Consider the following 9,897-nt stretch of genomic DNA (forward strand, 5'->3'; position numbering starts at 1 on the left):
GGCATTGGGGGGAGTCCCTGTTCCCCCGAGCACTGCCAGGAGTGACCAGGAATAACGGTCACAAGCTGGCAGAGGGTAGGTTTAGGCTAGATATCAGGAGGCGCGACTTCACGGTCATGGCAGCTAGGATCTGGAACCAACTTCCAAGAGAAGTGGTGCCGGCTCCTACCCTGGGGGTCTTTAAGACAAGGTTTGACAATCACCCTGCTGGGGTTGTTTGACCCCAGTAATCTTTCCTGCCATGGCAGGGGGTCGGACTTGATGTGCTCGGGTCCCTTCCGACCTGCTAACTATGAAACCCTGATCACACTTAAACAAGGCTAGTATAAATCTTAAACTTCCTTTGGATAGTGATTTTTTTTGCTGTTTTTAAATACTTTAAAAAGACCTCTATTTAACTTATACTGCCTGAAAAACTTTGATATTTTGATAACCCACAAAATTATAACCATGTTTGCTTTGTGCCCTAAAGATTCTGATTTTAAATTATTCTTACTTTTCAGCATTCCAAATAATGTTGTAAACCAGAGTAATGGATCACAAGAAGTAAGTCAGTTTTATTCAATTCAGAAACCATTTTCCTGACCACTGAAGCTTTATTTGGTTTTGATAGAGTTTGGGGCCCTTTTCTACCTCAGCGTCTTCCTTTGACTCTCTTTGAAGTTGAACATTAATCTAGTCTTTTATTTTATCTACTAAATTATAACTGGGATTGGTTAACTTCACATGGAGGATTTTAGCTAATCAGCTGGAGAGAGAATCCCTTTTCCAACATGTAATTATTAAATTATACATAAAATAATTAGCTTTGCAAGATATTGGAGTGTAGCAGCAGCCCAAAACGTTGTTATAGTCAAAGGAAGAATCAGGTCTGCTGCTCAGCAATTCTGCTTCTATTTCTTCTTAGCTTTGTATTTTTCTGTTATTTCTAAAAGGGTGTGTACATTTGCAGCTTACATTATCTGCAATATCTAACATTTTCAAGAACTTTGGGTCACCCCCCGCCTCCCCCTCCAAAAAGAAAATGCATAGGCTCTGCCGCGTCATTGAAAACAGCCATTCCCAGAAGAGATCCTTCTCCCATTCCAGTAAGCAAAATGATGCATCAGTGCAGTTGAGTTCCTGATTCATAGGCTCTCCAGTAGGAATGCCTTGGACTACTTTCAGTGGAGACAACAGAACTGATCCCAGCAGACAGGACACTAGCAGGGGCTTTCTCGGGCTATTTAAACAACAATTTCAAGCAAGTCCGTGTTCATAAACACTCACTCTGCTTGCAAAGCAGCCTACTTCCGTTTGGCACTGATGCTTCCGTGCCATTTGAGGGGCTGTGGGATGCAAGGAGGCTTCATTGAAGCAATCTACCCTTTGTCATGTAAAGCTATGGATTGCTGTTGCAAAGCTACTCGGAGGAGAATCATCGCTGCACCCAAGCCATCCGTGATAGGAAAGAGAGGCAGCAAGCCACAGCTGTCTCACAGTCCCAGGGAATCCAGTGCAACTGTGGAGATGCATCTTCAGTGGGGCAGAGCTTCAGTGGGGAAATAGGCTTGTCTAGCCCTGTGCTTAGGCATGAGAAGAAGTGCTGTGTGACTGTTCTTCGTGTATCCTCATCCTCATGCAGCACAGAGCTAAAGTATCCTGATTGTTTTGTTTCCCAAGAGCTGGAATGCAAAGCCAGCCTTGCCTGTGGTAAGGACAGCTCCTTCTGGCCCCATCTTGGTGGAGATAGAAAACCTGCCTCGGAGCGCCGGAGCCATCCAGCAAGACGAGTCATGGTACGTTCTGCTTTGCTTTGCAATGGAAAGGTTGCTGCTTATGCATTACTGAAATGCTTTTCTCTGTCTAGTCGGTTTGCTCTTAGGTAAGCTATTCATATTCTGCCTTTAACAAGAATTAGCCATTAGCCATGGGCCACATGTTAGGAGCACTGCTTTGAGCCCAGGCTGGGTGTGCTGTGGAGGCAACAGGCCCAGCTCCTGTGGGACTTGCTGTTGCCTAGCACTGACTCCCACTGGTGGAGGCTGCAGCAGTATTTTCTGATCGTGGCGGAAGTTGTTCTACCTTCGTCCGCCGGCTCAGTCCTGATAACCCAGAGCCTGGAGTCGTGTGGATGACTGTCTAGATCCTTAGTATACATGCACCATAAATCAGAGGCTTTCTGGGTCTCTTCCAGAAGTCTTATGACATGAGTAAATGAGAGAGGAGGATTATGTTTGTGGAGATTGAAATTGTTGATGATAAGAGCTTGATCTCTTCACTTAAAATGCCTGCTTGTGGTGCTCATTGAATTCAAGCCCATCATGTCCTACGTGGCCATTTGTAACTTCATTGTGTTTCCTTTGGATCTTGGAAAGGGAACCCTAATTTCTGTTGCACGTTGAAGAGCAGCAGTGATAAACTGAAGTTGATGTAAAGCTCTTATACTAAGCTGTTTCAGCCTTCCACAGAGAAACCCCTTTTCCTCTGGGGTTGAATCTGAATCTCTTTTGTTGCAGTTTGTCTTAAAAGACATGAAAGGCAGAGGTATACAAATATGGATAATGCCTAGTCCTTACAGCATAATGAAATGAATGTATCTTGATTTATGCAAATTGATTATTTCAAAATACCTAGTCCATGTGGTGGATCTTAGATATAAAGAGGGAGGATAATTGTGCTCTGTTTTTGCTGCATTGTATTTCAACTTCAGTCAAAACTCATGATCAAATGGCATTTCTCTTTCTTTTGCCTTTGATTTGCCTAGTAACTGAAATTGTGCTTGTCTGTGGTGAGATCTCACTGATCCGTTGATCTCTTCCTGGTGGTGGTGGGTGAAAGGTGGCTGTACCTTTTCTTGCCGTCTTCTCAGTATGATTTTGTTTTGTATTCACTTGGTCTAACTGCAAGGTGCTTGCTAGAAACTGGTAATTCCTTCATTTGAAACATGCGACTCCAGCTCCAAACAGCTCTACTTGGGTTTTTTTTGATGCTAGATCTGAAGTTAAGTAGCATCCATGAAACTTCTGCTCAAAAGCGTAAAACTTCACGGTCCATCTCTTGTAGTTTTGATCCTAGTATGCACGTGTCAGGATTTAAAAGCCTGAACCTTGTTTATGACAGACATAGTCAATGCATCGAGGCCTCCTTACCAGATTCAGCTGCCACACAAAGAAACGTCTCTTGACAGGGGTAGGGAATAGGGGGAAGAGGGGATTGGGGCGGGGGTTACAGTTTTAAAAATGTGCCTATGTGTTACCTGACCTAGTGTACCACAAGATAAACTGTCTTTGAATGCACTACACTGTCTGATCAGAAGAAAGTGAAACTAGCTAGGTAAAATATTAATAATTAGTGTAATCACATTAGAAGCAGGGGGTCTTTTTCTCGTGGCAAAATGGTCTTAACAGATTTGCTAAAAAGCGTGCTGCCTCCTGTGGTAAGGTATTCCCTAGTGGCAAGGAGTGCACTGTTAGGGTTGGGAAATAAAGAACAGTTTGGAGCTGGGTTGTCAACCATGCGTGCTACATAAGGATATCGCCGGCTGGAAATGGGGTGAATTGAATGTCTTGCTGGAACGCATGTGTCTAGTTGGAGGATCACAACTTTCATGTCTTGAAATCTTAGTATCTTGGTGCTGTTGACACGTTTCTTTTCTAAACCTCCCTCTACCTTCAGTTGGCCTGTTTCTGCATGAATCCGATTTGGCTCCAATTAGGAAAAGTCCTCCTTTAAAAAGCTCTTGTCCACGGATAGCTGTAAAATACCAACGTATGTCTCCCTCTCTCCAGTTCTGGGTTTTTTGTTTTTTTTATTTTTTAATGGTGGAGGCTAGGATCCAAACAACCTGCATATTCCTGGGAATTGTTCTTTGCAGATTCCTTGATTGGCTCTACTGCAGCTGCAACTCTTCCCGATTTTAAATGTCTCGTTTAGTTTTAAGCTGGAATGGTACAAATGCCAGCAAAAATTAGGGGCCAGATCCTAGGAAGTTCTTTGTCAGATAGGAAACTGTTCAGCGTTTTTGCTCTTTGGTATTGAGACCCTATTCTCCATTATTTAAGAACTAAGACCGTAAGAATTGCCATTTACTGGGTCAGACCGTAGGTCCATCTTGCCCAGTATCCTGTGTGGGGCAGAAAATGGATGTTGAAAGGGAAAATAAACTGGAGGTGACCAGGGTATTCTGGGTTCTTTTCCCCACTGTTCCTCACTTGCAGCATCTGGTATTTAAAGTCTAGGAAGTTTGGATTCAGAGGCTGTTTCCCTAACTCCCACGCTGCTGATGCCCTTTTCCTTCAAGAATTTGTCCGATCCCTTTTTGAATCTGGTGAGAGTGACAGCTTCCACCACACCTTGTGGCAATGAGCGCCACACTTTAATTGCACATTGTGTGAAAAAGAACATCCTTTTGTTGGTTTTAATTATCCTCAGTACAAAAATGGTCCCCCTCTTGACTGTGCAAACCAGATATAAACTCCCGGCGGTCTGAAATATTAGCTGTAAAGCTGAAGACTCCCTAAATCCAAGCTGTCTTTAGCTTGGTTTTGTACTAAGGGAGTTAGTTGCTGCTTAGGTAAGAGGAGAGAGGAGGCAATAGTAAGCTGGCAACTGTTTCTTTGTCATAGAGCATGCCAAGGTCTTAATACCTGCCCCTGTGAGCTGGTTTTTGCTTTGATCCTTGAACAGTTGACCTGAGGAATAGTGTGACAACCAAAATATCCAACCGTCATTCTGACCATGAGACTCAGTGAGCCATTTCTTTACTGTACATGCTGCAAAGAACAACATTTTGAACTTATTCGGAAGTGACCTTTCCTATAAATCTCCTCTCCTTTCTAAAGGAGGACTACCCGTGAACACTAATCGTTGTGAATCCTGCATGTTCCTTCTGCTTCCCTGCTTTAATGCTTATGACCTCTTTCAGCTAATGCACTGCATGCTTAATTGTCTGGCATGGTTAGAAATGTTAAACCCAACCTACTGGGACAGAAGAACTGATGAAATTTGAACGCTTTGTAGCTCTACCTGATTGCCAGGGTGGATGAGCAGCAACAATGTTCCCACTTGTTTCTGGTTAAACTAATGGCCCAGCTCTAAAGTTACTGCCTTTAATAGAGGGTGTTTGTTTTAGAAATTTGCTCACTTGAATAGCTTATGTATGAGAGAGAGCACACTTACTTTTGTGATGGTATCTTCCTGCAGCCTCTCTCAGATCATTAAAATAAATGATTGCTAATCTGACAAAGACCGTACTGAACAGTGCCTCATTTCAGTTCTTTGTTTCCTATCAAGGCTTTTCGTGAGAAGGGACCAAAATGTTCTAAAATCAAACTGTGGCATTAGGTTGCTTATCTGAGCTGCCCAGGGATGCAGTACCCAAGCTTGACTGCTTCCTATATTAATACTACTTGGCATCTATATATATATAGATTATATGTATATATATGTAAAGGTCAGGACACTGCTTTAAAATTAGCAATGCTGTGTCCTGTTACTTTCCCTAAGCTTTTGAAGATGTAATACCAGGCACGTTATAGATTTGCACTGGCTGTATATAGTCATTTTTGTATTCTTGTATGATCATGGCTATGAAAAAATGTTGTCCGTTTTATAAACAAATTTTGGAGACACGTTCTCTGCTTTTCCAAGTCTTGGCCTTTTCCAGAAATGATCCGTTCTCAGTCGCAGTCTGGTACTGATCAGGTACAGCTATCATCAGCTGCTTCTAGTTCTTTGGTGAATCCCAACTAATATGATGTGATAAATTTGTACACTCCCTCTTTCACTGTGGTGATCATTTCTGTAGTACACTTTTTCCCTCCACCTCCTTGTTATCCTCTTGCCTTAAGAGTCTGTCTTCTGTGTTATTTTTGAACCTTGCTGTTGAATGTAAGAGCTTGTTTGTACTGTGCATTGAGATGTGTCATTTAAACCCTTTAATGTTGCTATCAGAGACGTGTGTTCTTTCATCATCTGCAGAATGGGGGTAATTCTTGCTCATCTTTATAAAGAGCTTTGCACTCTGGCCACAAATTCAAACAGGCCAGCAGGGGAGCAGCAGCATTTCTAGCAGGGGAGATTTTTCACCACTGGGAATCTTTCCAGGAGAGGGAGCAGTACAGGCTTTCAGCCTGCAGTCACCCCCTTTCCCCTGCTCTCCATGCCTTGCACGGGCTTGAGCGGGATCCCGGTCTGGGGAAGGCAGGAGAAGCAGAGGCTGTTCCAGTCCCCTCCCAGACCAGCCTGGGAGATCCGCAGTCTGAAAAATGGCTGGAGGGCTTTGCCTCACTGAGCCGCTCACCGCTTGAACCAGACCAGGAGGGGAGTGTACAAGTGTTCATTCTTGCAAGAAAGTTTCTCTCACTTTCCAGGTTGACCCCTGGAATATCTTTGTCCCAGGAGTAGGTGGGGCATTTTTTCCCGCTGGGAGAAACTGAATGAACAATTGTACGGTTGCAGTCTCTACCAAGAAAACACCTGTATGTGGTCTTGGATGAAGAGCAATTTGTCAGTCACAAATGCAGTATGCAAGGGGTGAAAGGGTCAGCAGAAGGACACACATCATCTGGCAGCATCAATGAGGGCTTAATTTGAAACTCCAGTGTCTTGTATTGCATGTACATTTGCACCTTTCCATTCTTCCGCGTTTTAGCATTTTGTGGTGTAGCTGCTTTTTGTAACTTTTGCATTTTTCTTCTTTGTTTCCCTTTTGCTTGCTACTGTCTCCCGTCCCATTCCCTGTTCGTTGCTAATTACTAACTATGCCCCTTCCCACTCCAATGATGCAGGCCCTTAGATGCTGCCTACCGCTGTCAACGTGGTGGAAGCGCATGGAACTCATGGGCCCGGCCCTCGACCCAGTCTGTGGATGGACACTACCCTCGGTTTGTCCATGAGCGCAATGTGAAGAATGCAGGAGTTCATAATGCTGCCATTGGTTATGCTGTGCAAACCGCCATGACTGATCTGTAAGACTTGAGCCTTTGGGGAGCTTGAGGCTGCTCAGTAGCAGTCTGGACACTTACTTGGTGTTGCCTTTTAAAATAAGAAAATGGACTTAGAACAGAATAGGAAAATCTGCCTTTGCGCCAAGGTTCCTACATACGGTGCTATGTATTTAACCTTTTAAAGAAAAGAACTAGCATATACACTGCAATTATTACCCATTACCTATTACCCAAGCATTCTCGCACTGAAAAGAGTTTGTGCTTTTTTTTTTTTAATGTGCTAAGCATTTTCTTCACAACTGAAGAATTTTAGCTGGTTGTAACTCTGAGGGACATTGCAGGAAGTTGCATTTCTAAGAAGTTATGTATTCCACCCATGTATTAAGTGTGAACTTCAAGAATCTTACTAAAAGAGGGGACCATCAGTGGTATGCAACTGTCCTCTTGCACCATAACTGTTGAAAACCTACAGAGGAAATGTGTGATTTACAATCAAACACTAGGTTCCTTTCAGAAGATCCTGTAGTCATTTTACTTGATGATATGTCATTTTGGAAAAGAAATTGAATTATCTTAGCTTTTTAAAATAAAATTACTTGGAGCCCTTGAAAAGATGGAGAGCAGAATTTGGTAGGTGGAAGAGGGCTTTGTTTTTTGAGGGGTGTTTTAATTGTGTATACAAAAAATGTTTTCTCACTAAATTTTCACTGCCAGGAAGGCATATTTTACAGGTTCTATAAATGGCAAGGTGTTCATGGCCAGCCAGTCCCTCCCATCGCCAGGACCCAGAGGTCAAAACTGAACCCTCTCTCAAGGAGCTGAGACTTCAGGGCAAAAGCCTGATGAAAAACTTCTAAGCATTTCAGGGTTGAGCTGATGGGGAAGAGGATGTTAATCAGTCCAGGGTCCAAGACATGCACAAAAGTAGGAGTGGGATAAGCCCCTGAAAGGATCCAAAAAAAGGGTCCTACCCTAACCTATATAGAAGTGGATTTTGAGCTCTAGGGGCAAAGAATCAGAGCTCTGATACAGCTCCTTTTTCTTGCTCCAAAAGTCTCATACCAGCACTCAGTGCAAGTCTTTGGGTCCCGGTGTTGTGGGGTTTGCAGCAGTCAGAGGTAAGCCTTCCCTCAGCAGGGCAGTAATTAATATTCTTAATGAACAAGCCAGGTAAAAAACAGGGATAAAATCTTTTAGAAAATTAAATCCTTTGCCAAGGGAGCATTTGCTGGGGTGCTTGTCTGTTGTCTGCCTCGCCAGTGCTCAGTGTATCACGCTCGACATCTTTCCTGCACCTGGAATATCTGGTCCTGTAGAGAGGCCCTGCCTCAGGTTTCAAGGTAGTGGGAACTGTGCTTTTCTGGCTTTCAGCAGCTGTTCCAAGAAAGGGGCCTCTCCTTTTCCTTTCTCATGCAAAATGACTCCTGGGTTAAGGAGCAAGGTCCTGAATGGTAATGGGTTACTTCAGTGTGATGTGGGTGTTGGCCTCAGGGAGCGGGCAGGCAACAGCTGTGCCTTTTCACCACTTCAGAAGGGGAGGAGGAGCTGCTGTTTAGGAGTGTGCATTGGTAGGTACTGTCTAACTGTGGTGTCCGCATGGTGGTGGAGCAGGACAGGTGAGTTGTCACCCTGATTTTAACCCTGAATGAACCTGGCCATAGTATGTAGGTTTTGCTACACTTGCAGACCTGCCAGTTGAATCAGATAGTTATTAGATCTGCCTATACCCTAAAAGAGCAAAGCTCTGTAGGGCAGGGTGTGAGTGGCTCTTAGCAGCGTTATTAATTTGAATAAAATATCTTCCATTTCAATCATTACTAGATGCAGAGTTCCCCATAAATGCTGTACAATCCAATGGAGGTCTCCCAATTTAAATCCAGATATTATTTAAAAAATAATTCCCAGAAAATGTTCTGTACCCTTGATGTGACTTGTGATGGGAGCAACACCTTCTAACTTGGTCCGTGTAAGAGGTCCATGATAGATGTGAATAGCAATCCATCATCCTAAACCAAGATCTTGTGCATCCATACTTAAAGGTGGGTCACTGAGATTTGCAGAAATACTGAAGCCCTTAAAATCAAATCCAGCATGGCAATCCATTGATCATAAGTGATCATTACTATAGGCCTGTTAGTCTTACCTCAGTCGTAGGGAGGTTTTTTGACAAAATTATCCAGGAGCACATCTGTGAGGGGCGAGCAGGGGAGTGTGTGCTTTAGGGGTAACCAGCACGGGTTCATTAGAGGCAGGTGCTGTCAGACCAAGCTGGTGGCCTTCTACGACCAGGTCACAAAAGTCTTCCATGCAGGGGTAGCAGTGGATATAGTCTTTCTGGACTTTAGGAAGGCCTTCAACACTGTCTCTCACTCCATCCTCATTAAAAAATTAGGCAACTGTGGTGTCAACACCTACATGGTCAGGTGGGTCACTAATTGGCTGGGGGGTGGTGGATGGCTCCTATTCGACCTGGAGGGATGTGGGCAGTGGGGTCCCCCACAGGGCTCGGTCCTCGGGCCCGCACTGTTCAACATCTTCATCAGCGACTTGGATGAGGGGATAAAAAGCACCCTGTTCAAGTTCATGGATGACACTAAAATGTGGGGGGATGTGGGCATGCTAGAAGGGAGGAATAGGCTACAATTAGATCTGGACAGGGGTGGGCAGATGAGGACAGGATGGGATTCAACACTGACGAGTGCAAGGTGCTGCACCTGGGGAGGAAGAACCAGCACCATCCCTACAGGCTGGGGAACTCCCTTCTCGTCAGTGCAGAGGTGGAAAAGGATCTGGGAGTCATTATTGACTCCAAGATGAACATGGGCTGCCAATGTGTGGATGCAGTCAGGAAGGCTATTCGCACCTTGTCATGCGTTCACAGACGCATCTCGAGCAGGTCCAAGGAGGTGATCCTCCCCCTCTATGCGGCACTGGTCAGGCCGCAGCTGGAGTACTGTGTCCAGTTCTG

The 9,897-nt window shown here is 44.3% G+C and overlaps 1 protein-coding gene across 2 annotated transcripts in view; it reads left to right on the forward strand.

The window, feature by feature from the left end:
• Positions 1 to 7,541, forward strand: part of EPB41L5 (erythrocyte membrane protein band 4.1 like 5) — a 50,279-nt gene extending 42,738 nt beyond the window's left edge. The window contains exons 14-16 of one of the 2 annotated variants that reach the window (XM_019553872.1): positions 504 to 546; positions 1,663 to 1,778; positions 6,771 to 7,541. In XM_019553872.1, the coding sequence (XP_019409417.1) occupies positions 504 to 546; positions 1,663 to 1,778; positions 6,771 to 6,954 (343 nt within the window). In that variant the 3' untranslated portion in view covers positions 6,955 to 7,541. Of the gene's footprint in view, positions 1 to 503; positions 547 to 1,662; positions 1,779 to 2,746; positions 6,037 to 6,770 lie in introns of those variants that run through there. The other variant, XM_019553873.1, reaches the window with a different exon arrangement.
• Positions 7,542 to 9,897: the final 2,356 nt, after the last annotated feature.

This window comes from Crocodylus porosus, unplaced genomic scaffold, assembly GCF_001723895.1.
Source record: "Crocodylus porosus isolate Cpor-Errol unplaced genomic scaffold, CroPor_comp1, whole genome shotgun sequence".
NCBI lineage: Eukaryota > Metazoa > Chordata > Crocodylia > Crocodylidae > Crocodylus > Crocodylus porosus.